General features: G+C 55.3%; 3 protein-coding genes across 3 annotated transcripts; 1 reads left to right on the top strand and 2 right to left on the bottom strand.

The window, feature by feature from the left end:
- Positions 1-10: 10 nt before the first annotated feature.
- WDR6 (WD repeat domain 6) lies at positions 11-4,997 on the bottom strand. Its single transcript, XM_075095859.1, has 6 exons — positions 4,898-4,997; positions 2,402-4,814; positions 1,978-2,073; positions 1,655-1,771; positions 1,326-1,444; positions 11-1,211 (listed from the first exon to the last, which is right to left on the bottom strand). Exons 1-6 carry the CDS (start codon positions 4,980-4,982, stop codon positions 721-723), a joined length of 3,321 nt encoding a protein of 1,106 aa, XP_074951960.1. The 5' UTR covers positions 4,983-4,997; the 3' UTR covers positions 11-720.
- Positions 4,998-5,027: 30 nt separating this feature from the next.
- Positions 5,028-22,687, bottom strand: P4HTM (prolyl 4-hydroxylase, transmembrane). The gene is made up of 9 exons (XM_075095864.1): positions 22,357-22,687; positions 22,201-22,282; positions 12,688-12,878; positions 11,886-11,982; positions 9,648-9,810; positions 7,862-8,047; positions 7,313-7,403; positions 6,648-6,771; positions 5,028-5,359 (listed from the first exon to the last, which is right to left on the bottom strand). Exons 1-9 carry the CDS (start codon positions 22,639-22,641, stop codon positions 5,136-5,138), a joined length of 1,443 nt encoding a protein of 480 aa, XP_074951965.1. The 5' UTR covers positions 22,642-22,687; the 3' UTR covers positions 5,028-5,135.
- LOC142058524 (secreted frizzled-related protein 5-like) lies at positions 14,920-20,111 on the top strand. The gene is made up of 4 exons (XM_075095866.1): positions 14,920-15,375; positions 16,110-16,282; positions 17,210-17,296; positions 18,167-20,111. The coding sequence occupies exons 1-4, from the start codon at positions 15,050-15,052 to the stop codon at positions 18,499-18,501; spliced, it is 921 nt and encodes a 306-aa protein (XP_074951967.1). The 5' UTR covers positions 14,920-15,049; the 3' UTR covers positions 18,502-20,111.
- Positions 22,688-22,830: the final 143 nt, after the last annotated feature.

Genomic DNA, 22,830 nt, shown 5'->3' with positions numbered 1-22,830 from the left:
CTGAGGGGCTGCCAGCCGTATGCAGCTGTTTCTGTTTCCCTGTGCTCTGACTGCACTGGGTCCTGCTGCTGCACAGCACAACCCACTCGGGTTGAGGCCGCACTGAAGGGTTGTGCTGAGGGGGGGGTGTGGCCGGGCCCAGGCTGGCACACCACCTGTGGGTTGCTGCCCCCTCACCCTGCAGGGTGCTGCTGCAGAGGATCAGCGTTCCCACTCATTTCAGCAGTGTCCCCAGCACTGCAGGGTCAGCTGTCACACAGGGCCCTGCCCCAGGGAGCACGAGGCTGTAGCCTGCCACATCCAACACCTGACCAGCCTTGGCATCCTGCTGCTCTCAAGCAGAGAGGGGACAGTGCTCAGTACCCTCCCAGGCATGTTCCTCTCTGGGACCAGGGCTGGAAACCCTTGTCATAGGTCCCTCACACCTCAGGGAGGAAGAACTTCTGGGGAGGGTGAGCCAAGGACCCCACTCCTTTACTGGTTGGGGAGCCATAGGCTTGTCTAGGACAGGCCATATCTGCCACCTTCTCTGAGATTGCCAGCCTTGAGCACCCCAGACATGGCTGTGCTGTCCCCAGAGGAGCTAAGCACACCTGTCCCCTCAAGAGTGGACACATCAGCATGCAGGCTAGGACAGGGGCTGTGGTGACAGGCAGAGCACAAGTGCAGGGTGCCCTCCCCAGGCAGGTGGGGAGGAAGGTGTGCTGCATGCCTGCCCCGTTACTGGGGAGCCTCCAGCAGAGCGGGCCTGGGGGGGGCCATGCTGTGCAGCATCTCCAGGCCCTGCCCGCAGAGCACGCAGCAGTACCGCAGCTCCCCGCCAGCCTCTGTCACCTCCCAGCAGTCCAGCTCGGCCATGTCAGGCACATGGAAGAAGGTGGTGCTGAGTGCGTCCAGCCCGCCCGGGCCCCGGTGCCACAGCGTCAGGCGCTGGTCCACCGAGGCAGAGAGCAGCAGGTCTGGCTGCAGCACCCGGATCCCTGTCACATGGGCGGCGTGGGCGCAGGGCCTGGCCACCCGCTCCAGGATGCGCAGGCAGGTCCCTGCTGCAGCCTCGTCCCCGCCTGATGCCATCTCCAGCAGGCAAACATGGATCGAGCCGTCATCACTGCCACTGGCCACCAGGTACTGTCCCTCTGGCATCACGTGGACATGGAGGCTGTTCACACCGCAGCTGTGGGCCATGATGGTGAGCAGTGGGGTGCCCAGGGCTGGGGAAACAGGCTTGGTCAGGAGAGTGATGCTCACCTTGGCCAGAGGGAGCAGAGGGGCCACCAGCTGTCCCCCCCAGGACGCAGAGTAGAGCTGCTGGCAGCAACACCAACCCAGGGGCTGCATCTCTCCCTCCGCTTGGTGCAGGGCATCCATCGCATCTGTGATGAGGCTGGTGATGTCCCAGAAGGCGATGCTGCCGTCAGTGGCTGCGCTGCACAGAAGGTGCCTCCTAGAGAAGAGGTGTTGGGGGAGCCTCTGGCCACAGCCCTGTGACAGGCAGCCCTGAGGGTCCCCACCGAGATCCAGGGAAGTGGCAGAACAGCCCCTGCAAACCGATTTTTCCTTTCCCTCCAGCCACTAGGCTGCCGCTGCCATCCCTGTGAGGAGAAACTCTTCTCCCCAGAGCCTTGGTCATCACTGCATGGCGTTCAGGACTCACCTCTCCCTTCCTGCCTGCGTGTGCAGGAATGCCTCCACCTTCAGCACACAGCGCTGGTGGTGAAATGACTCTGCCACCAGCACCAGCTTCCGGGCAGCCTCCAGCAGCCCAAAGACCCTGTGTTGGAGTGAAAGGCAGTCAGTCGTGGCAGAAGGGGGCTCCCAGCACCTCTGCCCACACTTCCCACCATGTGCTGTCGTGCTAGTGGCTCAGGGCCAGCCACATCCATGGCAGAGCCTCTCCCACAGAGCCTGCTCTGCTCCCATTCCCCCTTGCCAGCCCCAGCTCTGTTCTCCCTGCCAAGCACTGCAACAACTCCTCACCGGACTGATCCATCACTGCAGGCGGCAGCCAGGAACTTCCAGATTGTCGGCAGCTGCTCGGAGCTGGTCCCGGGTATGACCGACAGGGACATGTACCTGCAGCAAACGTGACGCTCACTGACACCTTGGTGATACCTGTGGCCCCGGGGAGGCGGGTGGCCCAGCAGAGCACCCAGTGTGGGATGCAGCTCTGAGCACTCAGAGGAGGCAGGAAGAAAGACTGAGCCTTTCCCTAACCCCCAAAGCCCCTCCAGGCCCAGCTACTGGGCATGGGACATGTGCCTAAAGCCAAGCCAGCTCCTTCTGCCTCAGCTGAGCCTGCAGCCACACAAAGGGGCATCCCAGTGGAGGCCAGCACAGTTCCCAGCGTTATCCCAGAGTGTGGTCACTGCTAACCCTGCCTGGTGTGGTCCCTGAGATTCACCTCGTCTCCGGGTCCATCTTGACAAGCTTGTGCCTGTTCTTCTTCCGCTCCCAGTGCTTGTCCAGCCGGTGGGAGGCCACATGGACGACCTGGCAGGCCACGGCACTCTCAGAGGCTGGGTCCCAAGCACACAGCAGCTGGTAGCACTCGATCTGTGCCCGGCCACCCGCAGAGAAGAGCAGAGCAGACAAGCCCTTGTGGTCAGATCCCGTGGGGCCAGCCAGCGCCAGTGCCCTAACACTGGAAATGTGGTCGCTGAGCCGGGCGAGTGGCACGGCCCCCCGGGAGCGCTCACTGAGCACTACAACGCAGGCCGTGGTGTCCTCGCTGCCAGTGACGAAGATGTTCAGGGCAGTGTGGCCGGGCACCTCCACGGCCCCCAGGCGCCGTACGCAGGTAATCTCCCGCCCATGCAGGGACGCCAAGAGCACCTGCTGCTCGCAGGGCTCAGCCTCGCGGCGGTACAGCATCACATCCCCGCGCTTGACAAAGGCGAAAGCCTCAGTCGAGGAGCTGCTGCAGTAGCTCCAGGAGCGGTGCCCCCCGCCACAGGGGACACAGTGGAGGTTTGTGCCGGTCCTGCTGCTCCACACCACAAAGTTGTCAGAGTGAAAGCCCAGCACGAGCAGGTCCCCATCCAGGGTGAAGCGCAGCTCCTCGATCCACTGCAGCCCTTTGCAGGGCCTGTACTTCCGCAGTACCTCCAACCGCTGGCCTTGCAGGCAGAGCTGGCGGTAGCAGCCATCCCGACCGGTGCTGTAAATGTAGCCCCCGTGGCAGGTCACTGAAGTAACCCCTGTCTTCCCGTGGAGCCCGAAGAGCACAGAAAGCGGGGCCTCAAGGGGAAGAGCCCCTTTGTGCGACAAGCAAGAGAGCTCCGACTGTCTGCCGCAGTCCTCGCTGACTGGGTCTGTGCTGCCATTGGCGATGCCAGTGCTTTCCGCAGCCTGCCCTGGGGAGCTGCTGCAAGGGAAGAGGAGGAGGGAACCCCGGCGGTCCCCGCAGACCAGCAGCCCTTCCTGGGGCAGGAAGGCTGCGCAGGTGTGCCAGCACTGCTTGCAGGGGGGCAGGAGGTAGCGTCCCATGAGCCGCACCTGGGGTTCCTGCCCAGGGCGGTGGGCAACGTCCAGCCAGATCACCTCCCCGTCGGGCCCGGAGACCAGGAGGGCGGCAGCAGTGTCGGGGGGCAGCCCGGGGCGGGGGACCCAGCCCAGCCCGCGCACGGCCCCCTCGAACAGCCTCAGACCGGTGGAAGCCTCGGGGTGCCCCAGGGCGAAGATGAGGAGGCGCCCGTCACCTCCGGCTAGGGCACAGAGCGCCTGGGCCCCGCCGGGCAGGGGGGCGGCCGCCAGCACCCCGCGGGTCCCGCCGGTGGTGGCGTTGGGCAGCACCGGCACCCAGCGCCCCTCCGCCGCCTCGTAAGCCGTCAGCCCGCCCGCCTCGCCCAGCGCCAGCACCCGCCGCGGCCCCGCCAGCACCACGGCCCGCGGCCGCCCCGGGGCCCCCAGCGCCGCCGCCACCGGGGCGCCGTCCAGAGCCTCCCGCCGGGGCCGGCAGAACCGGACACCACCGTCATCGCCGCCCGTGGCGAGGCAGCCGCCGGCGGGGCGCAGGGCCAGGGCCCGCAGGGCTCCGCGGTGCCCCCGCCGCGCCCGCAGCACGCCCCCGCCGCCGTCCCACTCCAGGCAGGCGCCGTCCTCCCCGGCGCTGACCGGGCACGGCCCTCGCAGCGCCACGGCGGCCACCCGCGACCCGTGCCCGTAGCACACCATCAGGCAGGAGCCGTCCCCGCCGCCCATCTCGCCCACGGCCCAGACCCGCACGCTGCGGTCCTCGGAGGCGGAGGCTAGCAGCCCCCGCGCCGCCGCGTAGCAGAGGGCCAGCACCGCGCCCCGGTGCCCGAGCAGCCTCCGCCGTGGGGCCGCCGCCGCCGCTGCCCGCCACACCACCACGCTCCCCGTCGCCGTACCGGCCGCCAGCGCCAACCGCTCCCAGCCCGTCCCCGCCAGCACGGCACAGCGCAGCGCCCCGGCCCCGCCGCAGCTCGCCCGCCGCAACCAGCCCCCGCCGCCCCGCCACTCGTACAGCCCCACGGACCCGCTGCCCAGCGCCAGCGCCAGCCGCCCGCCCGCCGCCCACCGCGCCTCCCACACCCGCGCCCCCAGCTCCCGCGCTGCCCCGCCGCCGCACGCCGCCAGCCGCGGCCCGCTGCCCGCCCCGCCGCGCCGCACCGCCACCACGGCCAGCCACCGCCCGCCGAAGGCCGCCACCCGCACCACCGACCCGCCGCCGCCCCCGGGGCCGGGCTCGGCTCGCAGCCCCTGCACGTCGGCCTCACGCAGCACGCTCCGCCGCCCCGCCGTGCCGCCGCCGCCGCCGCTCAGCCGGAACGCCGCCACCTCCGGGCCCGTGCCTACGGGACACCTCGTCAGCCACCGCCGCCGCCGCCCCTTCTCCCGCCCACGGCGCCGGTCCCGACGCCGGCCCCGCGCTCACCCGCCAGCAGCACGTCCCCCACGAACTCGAGCGCCGTTACCGGCGCCACCAGAGCCACCGACTCCATCTTGCCGCCACCGCTCATTGGCCTGACCCCGCCGCCCCGCCCCAGAACACGCGGAGGCACCGCCTACCTCTCCACGCTTTATTGGCGCGCCACGCGTCCCCGCCCCTCCGCCCAGCGCGGGAAAAGGCCACGTGGGCGCAGACAGCCTCACACCCAACCCGACCCCCAACCCTACAGCTCCAGGTGCACGCCGCTGTAGGCTTTATCCACTGTCCACTCGCCCGGGGCTCCGGGCTCGGCCCCCGCCCCCGCGTAGCGCTCCATCTCCTGCTGGAACTGCAGCTGTCGCCGCCGGTTGGGATCCACATTGATCCAGTTGTTGGCAATCCACTTGGTGCCTTGGGTGACCAGGCAGCCCCCATGCAGGGCGAAGTCGTCCAGCTCCCCCACCCAGCCTGCGGAACATAAGCCCTGTTAGGAGGTGGCCAGGAGCATGGCAGAACAGTATAGCCGGGACTGCACAGTGGGGCACAGCCCCTCAACACTGACACCAGCTCTCTGGCTCACACCTCCTGCTTGGATTTTAGCTCAGATACACCTTACAGGAGTTGGCTCCTCCTGGCACCCCTCCATCTACCTCCATCCAGCTACCCCACCCTAGCACCTACAAACAGCTTGCCAGGGCAGGCTCCCCAAGTGCAGAATGCTGCTTGCCTCCATGTTTCCACCCAGCACAAGGGGCTCCTGTATTCTGCATCACGGCTGCCATTTTTCTCTGCTCTTCCCAAAACGGCAGGCTGGTGTGGAAGAGATGGGTGCTGCCACGAGAAGGCCTGTGGACGCCAGAGGCCCCCAGCCCTATTAGAGATTGCATTTCAGCAGCTCTAAGTGACCCTCTTCTTACAGAGGACCCATGGTTTTTCTGTGGCTGACTTGCATCAGTAGCCGCCTTCCATTTAGGAACAATTTGCTCATAAAAACACAACAGGGCTCTTCTTACAGGAGACTGATGGTCTTGATATTATCATCCAACAGCCGAAACACTGGTCTTGTGACCTCCTCTGTGGATTTTTCTAGAAATGGAAACATGGGCTGCTCCCAGGGGAGCTGAGATGCTATACTCCTTGCTCCCACCACTGCTCAAAATCTGCCGTCAAAGCACTCTGGAGTCATACTCACCAGCAACCAGAATCTTCCAAGACTCATGTCAATCCCCCAGCCTGGCTGTCAGGGAAAACCACGCTGCACTTCGTCAGAAAAACAGCCCCGAGGACACATATCATCAGGCTGCAGTTGAGCTATAAAGCAGGAGTTGGGCCATGCCTCCCTGTGCTGCAGAGCTGATGGCCGTGCCTTTGTCTACCTCCCCTCCCTGCCCCTTTGGGCAACACCACATCAGTGAAACATTTTGAATTGCAGACTGAGTTCCAGCAGGAGTTTCAGCTTGCACAGTGGGATAGAAGGCAGCTGGCGATGGCTAGTGCAGCCAAGGTCTTTGTTTGCTAGCCAGTCCTGTCCCGCAAAGACATCAGGAGCCACTGACCTACTGCCTGAAAACAAAGGCCTTTCAGGGTCAGGAAGCTCCTACCCAGCTGGTGACAAGTAGACTCTACATTTCCCACTAGCAGGCAGCTACCACCCTTTGGGTCTCTTCTGAGCTCTCAGCTGCCGCAAGATGACAACGGCTGTCACCTCCTGCAGTCCTACCCCTCCCAAGAGCCAAATCTTGAAACAGGACTGTACCTTCTCCATCTGACAGGTAGTTGTACCAGAAGACAGCAGTGCCTTGCTGAGGTTTCACTCGCAAATTGCCCTTGTCGCAGTTTTTCCGAGTATCTCGCAGGTCAACATCGTTCTGGATCAAAGACTGGCAAGAAACCACAGAGGTGTCGCAAATGGGGCTGGAACAAAGCGCACACACTCCTGGCAGCCTCTGCTGCCAGACGTCATCCTGCCCTTTGCCTGACCACCCCAAAGGAACAGCTCAAGGCTGATGCTGCGCAGGACAGGGCTTTCACAACCCACCCGGAACAGCCAGTTTCAGCCCCATGGAGGTTTGTGCCTAGAGCAGCCGCCCATTCCTTAACACACTGCCTGACAGGAGCACAACATACCTGCTGAGACTTAGCCTGAGAAAACCTGCCCAGACAGAAGCAAGCAGGACCCGTGTTATGGCAGCAAGGCCAACAGACCACCCCTCACACCTCTGAGCGGGGAGAGATGCAGCTGTCAAAGCCCTGCGCCTCTTCCCTTGGCCCCAGAGAGACAGAGTTTCCCCATGCTCTAGCTACGAAGGCTAACGTCCACCAATCTCGCACACTGGACCCCTTCTGCAGCCCCAGTGAATAAAGGCAATCAAAGAGGGACTCAGAATCCTCACAGGTAACATGTAGGCGAGACTCATTTACCATCTCTTCGTACGTCCTGTTATCAGCTATAGGAAAGACTGTTTCACCGCCCCCAGTCACATTGTTCAGGTAGAACAGCACTGTCACATACCTGCAAGACAGAGCGGCTGTCAGGGGACACAACTGGAACAGGAACAGATGCACAGGGGCTGTCTGCACCCTGCCCTTCTACCATACATACAGCCGTTCCTCCAAGACATCACAAGATACATGATTTACATCATCAGCTTTTCTCCAAGGACAAGACAAGGACAACAAACAAAATTCCCACCTGCAATGGGTAGGGATTTAGCCTCTGAGGGTGTGTTTCTAGCTGCTGGTGGGGATGGCCCAGCCACTCTGCAGAATCACTCTGCCCTACTCCTTGCACCAGCTCCATGGACTTGCAGGATTCACCCACCACCCTCTTCAGACCCCTTCACGCCAATGGTCTCCAGAGCTGGTTTGCAAGCCCACAACCTGAGCACCAAGTCCCACATGAGGTGAGGCGAAATGGTTCTCCACACCTCCTCTCTAACATGTTGCAGATTGTGCCAAAGCAGACCTTACCGGCATGAGGTCTCAAAGGGGGCGCTTTCATTGGCGACCAGCTTGGTGTGGCTGCAGGCTGTCTCGGGGAAGACAGGGCCACTGTCCATGTGGGCATGGTAGTGACCTCCTTGGTCGTACCGCACAACCTGGAGGGGCTCACTGTGCTCCACAATCTCGGGGGGCAAGCGAGTCAGGCGCATCACCCTGGGGAAGAGGGGAGCAGAGCAAGGTAAGGGGAAAGCACCATCAACCTGGTCGGCTGCTACTTGCAAGCACCAAATAAATCCAGAGAAAGATAACCCCCTTTCCCAACAGAATGGAGAGACAGATGGACTGCAGCAAGCATGCCAAGAGATAACTAGGTCCTTACAGATCTGTTGGACCATCAGCATCAGCTCAGAAAGTCCTTGCAAGGTTAACAAAAAAACCCCCGAAACCGAAGGGTGCATCTCCAGGAGGACTGCTCTCAGGAAGACTTTGCTTGCTCAGCAAGATCCCTTCTGTGTGTGTCCCTGGAGCCTTTACGTGCCATCTCATGGCTCCTCTGGACTCCTGCACACCACCTACAGACCTTGGGGACAGTTAGAAAAGCACAGGGCCCCTGCTGAGAGTGAACGAGAGACTAGCTCTAGGAATATTCTTGTCACCTAACTCACCTTTCCCTGTTGCCTTTTCAGCAGCCTCCCCCCAGGGCAGAGGGACACGGGAAGTGATCAAGAAGACCGGAGCCCTCCTGCTCTGGGATTTTTCCGCTGCTACATCTGAGATCATCCCCAAGGCAAGCAGGTACCTCTCGAGACCTGCCAAAGAACACTCAGAGCTCTGAGAATTTGGACCGGTGAAGCCCTTGGGGCAGCACCCAGGCAAAGCCCCTCCAGGCACCACACGGTCCCAGGGAGGACTGTAACAGCCTCCCTTCAGCGCTATGTCTTCACATCCTTGTAACAGCGGCCAACTGAAGAGGGTAAAAGCAGTATGCTGATGCTTCTGTACGCTGGCTAGCTGGCATGGAGAAGGTGGCAGCCACAGTCTACTCTAATCAAGGCAATATGCAACCCCATTCTCCTGCTGGAATGCACTGAAGAAAAGGAGTGGCCAACAGCCGTTTTCAAGCCTCAGGACAGATTTTACCCACCCACGTTCTGGGAAAGGACCAGCACCACAAGAACAAGACAGTCTCCAGCCAATTATCTGAAACTCACCACAGCTAAACAATTTGGCCTGCGTGCTGGGTTTCAGCACTTCCCAGTACCAACTCTGAGATGAAGGGAAGGGTAAGAGGTTCTCCCATCTGCTGTGAGCTGCCCTGCGATCTGTGTGCTCGGAGGATTAAACTAACTCGGCTTACTTGAGGTGAAGTCGTGCTTGTTAAAAAGTCAGCTCTGAACAGCTAAGACAGATTTCAGTGAAATGCATGAGTAACTAAAGCAAATGACAACAGCTACTGGCACCCAGACAGCATTGGAAATGGCCAGTTTCTCCCAGTAAGCTCATTTACTAACTAGAATGAATTATTTCATATAATGCCAAGTCTTCTTGGTTTTACAGGGCTGTTCCCAAAAATGAACGGAGATGCTGACAGGTTTGATTTTTCTTTTTCCTTTTCCATGGGACAATACAAATTCTTGTTCTAATGAAAACCTCCTCTCCCCATTTCACGTCTGCGTTCGTTGCTCTTTATACGCCTAAGACTTTCAGGCAATTAGGAAGTGTGAATATTAGCAAGTCTGCCACTGCCTTTCCCGACACAGGTGGTCCTTGTGCCTACACAAATCCAACCGTCCCTTGGCGGCCTGGTCCTTACCTTTGCCGTATGGATCTCATAACCTGGTGTGCCCCTTCGCCCTGGTACAGCCAGGTGTGCTGGCTGTTGCGCACCAAGTCACTCATCTTCACTTTCTGGCTCCCCATGTACTTGTGGAAATCACGGATATTCAATTGTTTGAACTCCTCCAAACTCAGCACACCTACAGGAAGAAAGGAAAAGCTGGCCCACTCTGCTGCAGGTAATAGTTCTTGGTGTCCTGTACTCAGAGAAACCACCAGCTGAGGGCACTGCAGAAACTGCCTTCCTCAAACACACCCCATTCAGGGTCCACCAGGGTGCCAGCCACAGGCTGCACCCCCTACATGCAGGATTACAGGCCCCAGCACCGCTCTCGCCTTTAGCAGAGTAGAGGACACAGAGTGACCTGCAAAAGTGGACTGTTAGATGCCGTGCAGGGTCAGAACTGGGACAGGCAAAATACCATTTTGAACTTTAAAAAGCTCCTAAAACACACAAACCAATCCATCAAAAGAGAGAAAAAGCAGCTACAGTTCTAACATACCCAGTGCCATAGCTAAAAAGCCTGCACCACCTGATGCCTTGGAGCTTGTTACTTAGATATTTAAATAGACACGTTTAAGAGCAGAGTGGGACACCTCCGACCACATTTTCTACCTTGCATGGTAATTTAAAAAAGCCAAACCCAGAAAAAGCGGTACATTCTTCTGCATTTGTGTTACTGCAAAACGAGCAAGAAATACAACAGAGCAAGATCTCGCCTAAGTAGAAATGACAGAAAAGCGAGAGGTAAAAAAATGGTTTCTACCAAAACAGGTATTTCTTGTTTGTGCTCAGCTGGACTTGGCAAGGGATGGACTTTCAAATCCTCACATTTGTTGTTTCCCCTTTCTGGAGAAGAAGGAAGCCCTGCACTGGGGACCAGAGCATGCGGAGCACTGCACCAGGCTACCCAGCAGCCAGCACGCATCATGGGCTGCGAGTAGAGCTTGCTCAGGCAGCAAACCCAGTGCTGCTGTGGCACCAGCTCTGCTCCCTGGGCACACAGCACCCCCCAGCAGGAGGATGGACCAGCCACCAGGGTCAGCCTGGGACATTTCCTCAGGTGCCAGTGGTCGTGACCAAATTATCCACACCATTATTATTTCTAGTGTCTCGCTGTCCTTACTTCCCCTTGCTCCGCGTGGTCTTCGATGATGCAGTGCCACATCCAGGTTGTGACCTGGTCTCTTGGTGTCACCTACCAATCTGACAACAGAGGGAAGCAGCAGTCTGGAAGCAAGATCCTGCCGAGAGCACTTTAACAGGACCTTTCATTTGTTAATGTCCAGAACGGTGGAAAAGGCACTGATGACTCAGTCATATGCTCCTACCCCTGCCAAGAATGCCACCAGCCCAGAGGAGCAGGGCGGGCATGGGCTGCTCTCCGGATATTTAGGCATTCACATGGGTACGGCTTCAACTCCAGAGCAGCTCCTCCTGGGCAGCTGTCAAAGCCAGGTCACTGGAAGACAGTGTGCAGAGCCTGTGTGTCCACTTAATTTGATTAGGAAATGGAGAATTGCTTAATTGAGGCCACTCTAATTAGAGCAGCAGAGGTTAGAGTGCATGTCCGGACCAGCAGGAGCCCTTAGGAGATGGGAGGCAGGAGGGGCAGAAGTGGCCTCACACAATACAGACAGTTTGCAGCAGCAGAGAGGGGGTCAGCAACAAAGGCTGACCAACAAGACTACCCTCCCCTCCACTTAGTCTGCCCTCCCCTGCCAGTGATGCAGCACTCCTAGCCCGCTGCAGAAGTCTCCCTGAAAATGGGGGGGGGGGAAGCAGAGTGTGCATCTTAAAACCTGCAGCACAGGTAACAAGAGCTGTGTAGTCAGGGTCCAAGTGGTCTCTCAGACCACAGGAGCAGAAGCACACCCTGAAGGTCCTGTTACAGCTGGGCACGAGCCAAGGCAAGTCTGACAGGGGAGAGGGAGTGTGGAGTTGTATTCTGGTCCTGCTTCTGCCAGATCCAAGACCAGGCGGTAGAACTAGTCTGCTACCAGACTGGTGATGAAGGGGCAGCAGTGCTGCGACAACAGGTTTACGCTGATTTTACTTTTCTGTGAAGGCCTCTAAATCGGTGTTATTTTCATTTGAAGAACAAAGCTAGAGAAAAAGGCCTACGCAGGGACGTGGCTCATGCTCTGCCCTGCACAGCTATGCAAGGCATCCAGCGTGCTGAGGGTAAAGGGATTCCCATGGAGCTGCTCTTACCATTCCCATCAGGATCGGCCTTGACTGCAGTGTACATCTCCCGGATGTTTTCAGGGGTCATCCACCTGCCATTCCCAAGCCGGGTGTGGGTCAACACCTGAAATTCATAAATGGATCAACACTGGGCACCAGCTTCTCATACTAGTGAAACCCTGCAGATTCCCCGCTTGAGGCCTGGCGGGCTCTCCTCTGCAGAGCATCGGCCAGCCAGGCGTCAGGACGTCTCTGCAGGAAGAAGACTGCAGTGACAATCATCTGGCAGCCACACACAGCGTGTGGCTGATGAGTGCTGTTACTTCCAGTTTAGGACATGGCAAATGACTGCTGGGACTCGATTAACCAGCCATGAGATGGAGGGGGCACAGCTCTTTCTCCTGAAGGGAAAGTAAAGCTACTGATGACAACAGTGAATGCTTTTACTTGTCCAAGGGCTTGGAACAAAATGCTTCCTTTCCCCATGGACAGAGAGATGCAGTATCCTGGAGAGCTCTCAGCAGGCTCTGACCTCCAGAGGAAGGAGCCTTGCCCTAGGTTGTCATTTCATCCAACATATTCAAAACACACATCACCTGCCAAGGACCACTGCTACCTCCCAACAGCATCACAACTGCTGCACATTTCCCCAGAAACTTCCATGCTGAAGGCCAGCACAAGTCTTGAGACATCAAATTAAGCAAATACCGATCGGTATATACTGGGGTCCGGCCCCACCCAAGCACATGAGTGATCAAGGGACCATCTGAGGAGGGGACCTGCCAGAGGGTCTCCCAGCAAACCTCCCCAGGTCCGTCTCACACTCTACCTCTTTGAGCTGCAGCTGCCCATCCTGATTGTGGTCCAGCAGATTGAAAATGTCCATCTGGCTGATTTCTATCATTTCCATGGCTTCCTCATAGTCATCTGTTGGTAGGATCTGGCTCTTCTGCAGCCCCTTCAGCTGTGCCAGATGGACGATGAGCTTGCACTCCTCCTCTGTCAGGAAGTCGGGAATTTCTGCAGCAAAAGTGTAAGCAGCAACACAGACTGAGGAACTGTTACAGTTGGACCCCATGCTGATGGCAGGCCACTCGGAAGAGGGGAAAAGAAAAAAAAAGTGGGGGGATGCAGTTGAGAAACTGCCTAAGTTTGGGATGTTCAAACACATCCAGCCTTCCACCAGAAGAGCTCTCAAAGAGCATACACCACACACCTGGGCTGCTGAAGGCGGGTATTTTTACAGCAGCAGTTCCTAAATGTTTGGATCTAGGGGTCAAGCCCTTAAACTCTCTCACAGATGCCACAATGGACAAAGGAGTGAACAAACACGTGCATATCACTACATATTATCACTTCAAAGGTGACATGTGGATCACAGTCTGGGAGCTGCTGCTCTACAGGAGGGCAGGCCAAAACCTGTGCAGTGGGCAGTGTTGATAGCCAGGGTTTCAGGCTCCCTTGCTCTCACGTGGAGAGGACAGCACTTTGCACGAGACCAAACGCCTTTCAGGGGAATGTGGCACAGTGCTGTACTATGAAACTCAAACAGCAAGGAAACAACTTCCAAACTTATTCCCACTCATTCCCTTGATCCTCAATTGAAAATGGTCTTCCAATTTATTACAGGGGAAGACACCGCACATGGTGGATGCCATGCTCCATACCCAGGTAGCACTCCGGTATCACCAGCTTCCCTTTGCAGCAGGACTCCAGCAGCGATCATGCAATACCAGGATCCCAAGCAAATTTAAATGCAGAGAAATCCACCGATGACTATGAGGCTAAGAGATTTCTAGCTGCATGGTGCACTGGGCACACACCTGCAAAGCGCCGGCAAGGTCCTGTTCCACAGCACACTTACACTGTGCCCAGCAGGTTGAGAAGATCCTTCTGGCGGATGTCTGTCACTGCTATGGGATCCTGTTACCAGCTGCTGAGACTTTCGAAGAGGGAAAGAAAAACCACCAAAGCAGGACAGGTTTAAATGCTCCTAGGCCCAAGGTCCTGCTCTCCAAATCGCAGCCCCCTTAGAGCTCCTGCAGGTATGTGCCAAGGACACATTATATCTCCACTATAACAGCAATCCTCAAAGGTGGTGGTGGTGGTGGTAAGTTAATTACTTCTATGACCTTAAATCAACCCTATCAGCTCAAACTGTCAATAAGCAGTTGGCTTCTTGCTAAGAACAGACCAGAACTAGCCCTGGAGAAAATGAGATGTTCCTGGGAAGCCCCGGCAACACAATGCAGCCGGCTGTATCTGTAACACCCTCTGAGGAAACAATTTCCGCCACAGGCAGCACAGGGTCCTTGTGCCAGAGGATGCTTCAGAGCCGGAGCTTCCCTTCCGCTGGCTCGTTTGAACCTCATGGCACGGCACCAGGTCCGAATGAACCTTGTGCGCTGGCAAGCAATGCCCCCAGTATTTCCAGTTCCCCAAACTGGGCTACGATAATGACGGCTTCTGGAATCTTAATTACGCACTGAGGAAGGACAATTCTGCTCTTCAGCCATAGTAAAGGGATTTCATAATGAAGTAAAGATTCTGTTAACCGGAAAGTGCACTCTGTCACGCAGGTTGCAAGGTGAGGGGGTTTCCAGCTAAGCACTGCCAATCCCATCTGCAAACAACCTTGCTCCATAGCTGCAAATTAGTTCCCCTCTACCCTCAGCTCTCTGAAACAGTTAACTTCTGTCTGCGAAACCATCCTATCTCCCTGCCTGCTCAACAATAGATCCAGCTAAACAAATGCCTCCTAATTGACTTTAAGCAACACTTGATTGCTTTTACCAAAAACAAGAGAGAGGAAAACATTGGGGTTTATGAAATAATGACTAATCCTGGAGCAAGAGAAAGGGGATGGGTTGGAGCACTGGTGTCAAACAGAGATTCAATCTCTGCTCAAAGAGCCCCAAGACACATGGGCCAAGTCATTCATCCCTCCCCAACTGCCCTCATTTCCACACCTGCTGATCTAAGCCAAACCCCTGCTAAAATCCAAACAATCGGGGCCGCTGGCAAATGAAAATTGGAGCATTGTCTTCCCCATGAGGGCTCTGAAAGGGCCGCACTTAATGAGGATGGATTGACGGAGAGGTGGCTTGTAGGCTATAAAAGGCATCCCACAGTTGGGAGCAGCTCAGTCCAGGGTACGCTGCCTATTTGCCCGCTCCCAGCTCGTTCTGAGCATGGTCACAGCCCACCGCAGGCACCCCCCGAGGCTGGGTGGCCCATGGCTGCTGGGTCTCCTGGCGTGCCTGCTGCTCTGGGGCTCTCCAGGAGCCTGGGCGAGCTACCTGAGGAGATCCTCCAGCTGCACACCCATTCCATACCACATGGCCTTGTGCTACGATATTGGCTACTCCGAGATGAGGATTCCCAACCTGCTAGAGCACGAGACCATGCCAGAAGTGATCCAGCAGTCTTCCAGCTGGCTGCCCTTGCTGGCCAGGGAGTGCCACCCAGATGCTAGGATTTTCCTCTGCTCTCTCTTTGCACCAATCTGCTTGGACAGGTAAGATGCTTTTACAAGTTATTTCAGCTGTAGCAAGTAACACTCCCCAAGAGCACAACTGCATTTGCCTCCCGAGAAAAAAAATGCATGCAATGTGACCAGCGCAGTCTCTGAGAAGCCATGCCTGCCCCGCTTGGTGAGGGGTAATTGGATTACCCAGCAGGGGCCTTCCCTCTGAAAGTGAAACATGACCATTTCATCTGGCAGGAGCAGAAACATTACATTCCCTCCTCTGGATTTTCCTGCTCTCCCACCCCAGGCATTGCTGCTGTCTCCCCTAGCCGCCCTCCTCGCACAGGCAGTAGCTGATGGCACCCAACGGCTTCACCTTCAACCTCCCCTGCAGCCCCTTCCTGGCTCCTGCCCCAGCATGCAGGGGCTTCCTCAGCCCAACAGTGCCAGCAGCCGAGAAAAATACTGAGTTTTGAGGTGTAGCTGCCAAAGGACAGTGCTGCTAAGGGAATCAGGTATCTAGTTAGGCACCTGTAAAGGTAAGCGGGGGGAAGGGCTTCTGCCAGCAGCCTGTATCGAACGGCCTCATCCCTCCTGTCCTCAGAAATTCATTGTTTGCTTCCTGGGCATGAATGTTCAAAACACATCAAAGACCCCAAAGTAGCTCTGCTAGCACTACAGTGTGCAACAGAGCCCTGTGCGGCAGCAGCGCAGTGCCAGGGCTCGACCCTCAGCCTGCTGCCAGGAGTCCACAGGTGCTGCAATCCCCATTCCCTCCCCAGGCTCATCTACCCCTGCCGCAGCCTCTGCGAAGCCGTCAAGAGAAGCTGCGCGCCTGTCATGGCTTGTTATGGCTACCCCTGGCCTGAAATCCTGAACTGCAACAAGTTTCCTGCAGATCATGAACTGTGCATCGCGGCAGTCTCCATGGATGAAAATTCCTCGAGCAGGAGAAGTAAGGATTTGGTTGTTTTTTCTCATATGTTTTCCCACATGTAACACTGAAAGCTCAAAAGGATGGGCCTATGCCTTGTTTCTATTCCTAGTATTTCTGGGTTTAAGCTATATTAAAAAAAAGATAATTTATGAATTCTAGTTTTGTTCTCTCTGGGAACTCCACCATGTCTAGAAAGTTAGTGTAAAGTTAACTGCAGCTTGTTCCCCCCTCTACTGTGTTCATTAGCTCCCTGGGTACCATCAGACCACGTGGGGTTTGGGGCAGGGGGAAGAAATAGCTGTTAAAGTCTCACGCTTAGGCACAGCCTGTGTGCAGGCGCCAGGCAGTGAGATGTGCTTCCAGCAGAGCTAAGGAGCTGCAGTCCTAATCTTTCAGCTGTGTCCAAGGTTTAAATAAACATGCAAAAAGAAATGTTTTGCAAGCCTTCCCTTTAAGCATTAGGAAACACCACAAAGGGGCATAAGCCTCTGCAGGCATGAGTTACACAAGAAAAAACATCTTTAAGACCCAAAGACTAAATTAAACACCCAGATACTAATCAACACTGGGGGAGATTCAAGAGCAGTTAAGGGGAGAACAGACACCTCATTTTAGCATCACTGGATGGAGTCTGGCCATACCAGTGGCTTTACTGTTTCATCCAAACTAGGAGATCTTCATTAAGCATTTTCACTGCTGCTTTAAAATGCAGCAACACACACAAGCCTAAACAAAGTACAACAAGCAGCGTTCGCCCCAGCCACAAAAAGGAGAGCTTAACATTTCCCACCCTGGCAGCCTAAGCTGTCTCTCCAGGGACTGGGTAGTTTGGGAGGAAGCACCACTCAGAAACAGCAAGCAACCACTTGCAGATCTCAAAATTGCATTCTGCCTTTTCCAGTGAAGCTTGACAAGGGCGTCATAACCAAATTTCTGTTGCAGCAGTGCCCCGAGCCAGCTGCCAGGACTGCGAGCTTGAGGAGGTCAGCACTGCCAGGGAGATCCTGGAAAACCTTTGTGCCAATGATTTTGGTGAGTGACCCCCCTCCTCCACTGAGCTGCTGCCATTCCCTCCAGCAGCCAAGTAGTGGCATGGACAGAAAATGGCTTTGCCATAACAAACTGAGTTGGAGAAACTGCAGCTTTCACAGCAGATCGCAGGGATTTTCAGGCCCCAACTTACCCGTTAGGTAGCAGGAGGGCCCAGCTCCAGGCAGCACTGAAGGTGAAGACTTGCTTTATATTTGTGGGCTCTGATTTGGTTTTGGTCTGTGGCTGCTAAATACAAGCACTACTCTGGTTTTCCCTTGGAGATCAATATTTCAATCGATGCCCATAAAAACCTTTAGCAAATGCCAAGTTATTTAAAACTGCAATACTGTTGTTCTAGAAATGTGACTCTCCCTCTCCCAGCCCAAGGAGGTGGCAGCACTGGCTCCACTCAATCAGCTCGCAGGAAGTTTTCAAGATACTGTCCTGAATTCAGGCACACAACCTTCATGAAAAAAAAAACAAACCCAAAAAGTTAAAAATCCTGGGCAGCTGGCAGTCAGATCACCTCCTGAAATCCCAGCTCAGAGAAAATTCAAGTAATTTGCACGAGACCAGGTCTTTGATGTATCCACTTGCTTGCGCCCCTGCTTCCTACAGGGTTTCTGCCTATGCAGTGGTGCTGATACACCTTGCTACTCTCATGAGAAAAGTGGAGTGAGAACAGTGTTCAGTACTGGAAATTAACCTCAAATGAGAACTTTGACAAGTTCAGTGCAGTTACAAGAGCTTGGTTGGATGCATCACCGCATTACAGAAAGTGCAAGAAAGCCTTATGTTGGCTATGTGTTCAAGTAGGTAAGAGCTATGAAAAGTAAACTGAACTAATGACTCTTTTTGCAACCCCTGCAGCAGTGAAAATCCGAATCCTGAGGAAGAACATGACCACCACCATCTCAGACTTTGACCTGGACCCCTCCAGGGTGGAGGTCCTGAAGCATGGACCGCTCCTCAGAACCGAAATCCCTGCCAGGCTCCAGCAGTGGCTGGACATAGATGCTACCTGCGTCCATAATATCATGAGAGGCACTCACGCAGGGGTCTTCGTTGTAAGCGGCGAAGTACAGAGTGACAAAGTGGTGGTGAATAAGGCCTATGCCTGGCAAAAGAAGAACAGGAACCTGCACCAGGCAGTGCGGAGGTGGAAACATCACCGCTGCCCTGAACAGGCTGGCCGGAAGGTCTGAAAAATCTCAATGCCATCAGTAAGAAACTGGTCCTTTCCCTAAGGCTAAATAACTCCTATCCCTGGCAGCTGGTGTTTTGGAGATGTGCACACAATATTTTTAGGTGATCCAAAGCAGTCGTAGTCCACAGATGAGGCCCCACTACAGATCCTTGTTTTACTGAGACAGAGCTTAAGGATGCAGATTTAACACTATCCTCTTGCAAGGCTCTGCATATCCAGGACTTGCGATGGATGGCTTTGTGTAGGATCCAATGTCGCTAAAAAACTGAACTGAACCTTGCAGGCAAGCGCAAACTAGAAGAGACCTGTAATAACAGTTCCCTCTAGTTCTCACCATCAAAGTCGATAGCCATTTCAGCTTCATTGTTTGACCGAGCCAGCAGTGCCGTCCAAGTACCTGCCTGCTTTCTGTCCAGAGAGATTGCACGGAAGTCTCCCTGACTGCTTTTTTAAGTAATGGAGCAAATACTTTACTTTTGAACAGTCTGACGTAAATTAAGGGGGAGAGGAACCCACCCAGGCAACACCCATCCCCTTCAAGAATGAAAGTTAAACTCAGCTCCTCAGCAGGCACTTGGACTGTCCCTTCAGCTTACTGTGCTGAGAGTTGACGAGCATCTGCACAGGTAAAAGGAAATAGCTGTCTTGAGCAGGAAAGGCACAGAGCAAAGATAGCAGAGGATTTCTGCATAACAGGGAAAATAATTTTTTAACATCAGAAGATTCTGGTAACTGGGGAACTACCAAAGCTATCACAAGAGCCTGAGAAAGAGCAGAGCAGGAGCAGGACATCAACTGTTTAAACCTTTGCTTTGGTGTGCAACAGCAGCTTTGCTTGGGACTCAGAGGCAAGCCCCAACCACAGCACAGCAGGAAATACTTGCAATTCTGATACGGTGGGGGAAGAAACATTACCTATCTGTCCAGCCTTCCCACTGCACACAAGGAAGACTGAAAAGGTGGCAAAACTCAGTCTCACCAAGTTCTCTGCAGCTCACTCTCTCACCCAAGTAAATAGGGACTGTAATTCCCTGCAGGAGTAAACGCAGTTACAGCTCTACACTCCAGACCACAGAGCAGAAAACAGCAAATCCCAGAATGAGAAAACAAATTGGATTTCTGCTGCCTAACAAAGCACTGCCTATGGAAAGTTTTCCATATTGGATGAAACTTGGGACTGAAATATGAAAATAAGGGGAAAAACAGCTTTTGGGAGAAATGCATTCTGCCTTGTTCATGATGCTTGCAGTCTCGGTTGTGGACAGAGCCACTCAGTTTGATGGAGACACATTGCCTCCCTGTGCTCGTAAAGCACAGTAACAACCCGCGATGAGATCTCGTCTTCAGATTTAGTGTGGGCTGAGACAAGCACTCAGACACTCACACTGAAATTCAGCTGCACCCTGACATTTGTGCAGTGATTACTTCTATTCCCTGAGGCTCCAAAGAAAAACACAGCAACGTTTCCTATTTTTATTCCTCCCTACTGCCTTGTCTTGCAAACTGCCGCCCAATTCACAGAATCTGCTGCCAGGTGGTCCCTGCAATGGCAGTATCTTCTGAACAGACTGCATTTGGAAAACACAACAGAACACATAAAAGCTCTGAAGGTTGAAAAGGTTTTGTCTGATATTTGTTTTCCATTAATAGGATTATTTGATTACTAGTGTTTCCTAATGAAAAAGTGCACAGATGGTCTTACTTACAAGCTTTAGAAAGGACATCTCATAGCCAGAGGGGGGAAAAATCGGGCAGGGACTTTTTCATAGCTCCAGGAAATACACTTGCGTTCAATGCAGATGACTTATGCACATTTAAAAACAAACCGCAAGTTCCCCTATGGTACCCAGTGCCATGCTCCAAAGCCCAGAGCTCACATGAAATCATTAACAAGCCATCCGCTGCTGCAGTTCCACTACGGCCTGCTCTGCTGAAAGCAAAGATCACAGACCAGCCACTTATTTCCTTAAATTGGCTCTTGCGTGCCACAACACTTTGTGTTAAGTGAAATCCTTAAGTAAAATTCAAGAGTCCTTCTTTGCTAGTGACTTCTGGTTTTGACTAACACAACCCAGTTAAACACACACTTCCACTAATCTAAGCAACAGAGATGAAATAAATTAGGGTTTTTTTTTTTTTTAAACAAGTTGATTTAGATTGGTACTGTATGCATAGATAGAGAAGCCTCTGGAAGTCTTTTGAAGTCAGAGCTGGCTCCTGGCAGGTTCATCCAGGAGATAAGAGATGTCTTGCGAGTTGCCGAGTTGCCGTTTCTAAATAAAGGACTCCCTATCAGAAGACAAAGGAGAACAGACTCTGTGCCATCTCAAATGTCGAATGTCCATCGTTGTCTGCAATACCACCCCCAGGGAGCAACGCTTCCCCCAGAACCAATGGAGGTGCCAGAGAGACAAAAGTTGTGGGATTACCGCTGCTGGGGACAGTCTGCCTTTTCTCACCTTCACTGCAGGCCAGGACCCACTCTTTCTTAAGCAGTACTGGTAGGGCAGAGGAGGTGGAAACAGGAGTTTTCCTGAGCAAAAAACCTGAGTGCTTGCCCCAGACCATGGTTCGGGGAATGATGCCAGTTTGGTGAATGCTGTGGGGCATCAGTTTGAGGTTGGTGTGTCCGTTTACTGAATGTCAGACAGAAATACACTTAGAAATTTGCATACCATGAGCACCACATGTGTAGAAGTGAGGAAAAACCTTTGTATATTTCTTCCAGATACTTACTGCATTAAAGGAGTTTAATAAGAAACCTATCTGATTTGTGGCCAGGCTTTCAGTGTGGATAATCTACTTGGAATCAGCAAAAAACCCTCTTATATTATTGAGAAAGCATCTAAAAGACTCAGTGCTACCTTTTCAGAGAAAACTGGTTTTCTCCAACTTTGCAGTAGTAGGAACTTTATAATCATCTGTCCCCAAAAAATTAATTTGTATATTCTCAGTGGATTTCCAGAACAGAGAGTGCAATTAATGAGATTTCACTGGTCATAGCAAAAAATCACAGGAAGATAGAGAAGGTTTTTAAATATCCGAAAGAAGGATGTCATGTGGTTGTGTATCAGAGCAGCCAGAAATACAGATAAATCTAAAACAGGATGCAAAATGGTGGAAGACATTAAACCTGTCAATTATTCTGTTACTGCTTTCCTCAGCACTGAAGTACCAACGCTAAATTGCTTTATCATCATTTATTACCAAAAGTTTGGGGATCTTTTGTCCCTTCCTAATATTTAGCAACTTCTCTAAGGTCCTCTTCCGTGATCTTCTGCCTATTCCTGTTATTTTAAAGGGAAACTGGAAAACCTGGAAAGGTTCATCTCCCGAATTCTTCTAATTGGGCCACCCACAACACGTAACCTCTGCCAATGGCGTATCAAAATACCTTACACAAGAATAACGCTTTTTAAGGCAGCCCCGAGGGAAAGTGACACAGGGGGGAGAGACGAGAAGTCATTTTCCCCGCGTGGGTGTCAGACTGCGGCGGGCGTGAGGGAGACGGCAGACCAACCGACACCCCCGGCCGCTGTCAGACGCCGGGCCCCTCCCCGAGCCGTCTGCCGGGATCCGCGGGCAGCGCTCCCGCCTCGCCGGCACCGGGTGACGGCCGGGCTGCCAGCCCCGGGTCACGGCGCCGAGCCGGCCGCCCGCTCCCGCCGCGCAGGGGGCCGGCGGGGCCGGTACTCACCGAAGAGGAGAGGCTTGAGGCTGAGGGTGCGCAGGGCGTGGGCCCGGCCGGGCACCAGCTCCACCCGCTGCGTGTGGCCCACCTGCGGGGAGAGCAGCGGTGAGCGGCAGCGCGGCCACGGCCCCCCCAGCCCCGCTCCCCCGGGCCCGGCCTTGCCTTGATGCCCTCGAGGCGCGGGAGGGCGCGGGCGGGCGGCGGCGGCGGCGGGGCGGCGGCGGCGGGGGGCGTCCCGCCGGTCTCGCCGGCGCTGAGGTGCACGAAGAGCAGCAGTCCCAGCACGTTGAGGACGTAGAGGTGGGCGAAAACCATGAGGACGAGGAAGTACGGCCGCGAGCAGACGGGCCGCGGGCGGCCCCCGGGCGGGCCGGGGAGCGGAGCTCCCTCCGCCCGCCCTCCTCCTCCTCCTCCTCCACCCCCCGCCGCCGCCGCCGCCGCCGCCATCGCGCCCCCGGCCCGCCAGGCCTCGCGCGTCACCCCGGCAACCGCCTGGCGTGCTGCGTCACCGCGCCGCGGGGGGCGTGGCCAGCGCCCCGCTGATGGGGCGGGGCCAGGGCGCTGGCGGGAAGAGGCACGTGTGGCGCTGCCCTCTGCCGCCCCTCCCCCCGCCAAGAAGAGCCAGGACACCTCCGA

The sequence above is a fragment of the Phalacrocorax aristotelis genome, chromosome 6 (genome assembly GCF_949628215.1).
Source record: "Phalacrocorax aristotelis chromosome 6, bGulAri2.1, whole genome shotgun sequence".
NCBI classification, from domain to species: Eukaryota; Metazoa; Chordata; class Aves; order Suliformes; family Phalacrocoracidae; genus Phalacrocorax; species Phalacrocorax aristotelis.
This window is presented reverse-complemented; position numbering and strand designations above follow the sequence as displayed.

Excerpts from the sequence above, each read along its gene's own strand:
- WDR6 (XM_075095859.1), bottom strand. The coding sequence starts at position 4,982 with ATGAGCGGTGGCGGCAAGATGGAGTCGGTGGCTCTGGTGGCGCCGGTA. Across the intron at positions 1,772-1,977 it reads TGCAGTGATGGATCAGTCCG|GGTCTTTGGGCTGCTGGAGG; the intron begins GTGAGGAGTTGT and ends ACTCCAACACAG. Across the intron at positions 1,445-1,654 it reads ACGCAGGCAGGAAGGGAGAG|GAGGCACCTTCTGTGCAGCG; the intron begins GTGAGTCCTGAA and ends CCTCTTCTCTAG.
- LOC142058524 (XM_075095866.1), top strand. The coding sequence starts at position 15,050 with ATGGTCACAGCCCACCGCAGGCACCCCCCGAGGCTGGGTGGCCCATGG. Across the intron at positions 16,283-17,209 it reads AAATTCCTCGAGCAGGAGAA|TGCCCCGAGCCAGCTGCCAG; the intron begins GTAAGGATTTGG and ends CTGTTGCAGCAG. Across the intron at positions 17,297-18,166 it reads CCTTTGTGCCAATGATTTTG|CAGTGAAAATCCGAATCCTG; the intron begins GTGAGTGACCCC and ends CAACCCCTGCAG.
- P4HTM (XM_075095864.1), bottom strand. The coding sequence starts at position 22,641 with ATGGCGGCGGCGGCGGCGGCGGCGGGGGGTGGAGGAGGAGGAGGAGGA. Across the intron at positions 8,048-9,647 it reads ATGAGATCCATACGGCAAAG|GGTGATGCGCCTGACTCGCT; the intron begins GTAAGGACCAGG and ends CCTCTTCCCCAG. Across the intron at positions 5,360-6,647 it reads CTACCTGTCAGATGGAGAAG|GCTGGGTGGGGGAGCTGGAC; the intron begins GTACAGTCCTGT and ends TATGTTCCGCAG.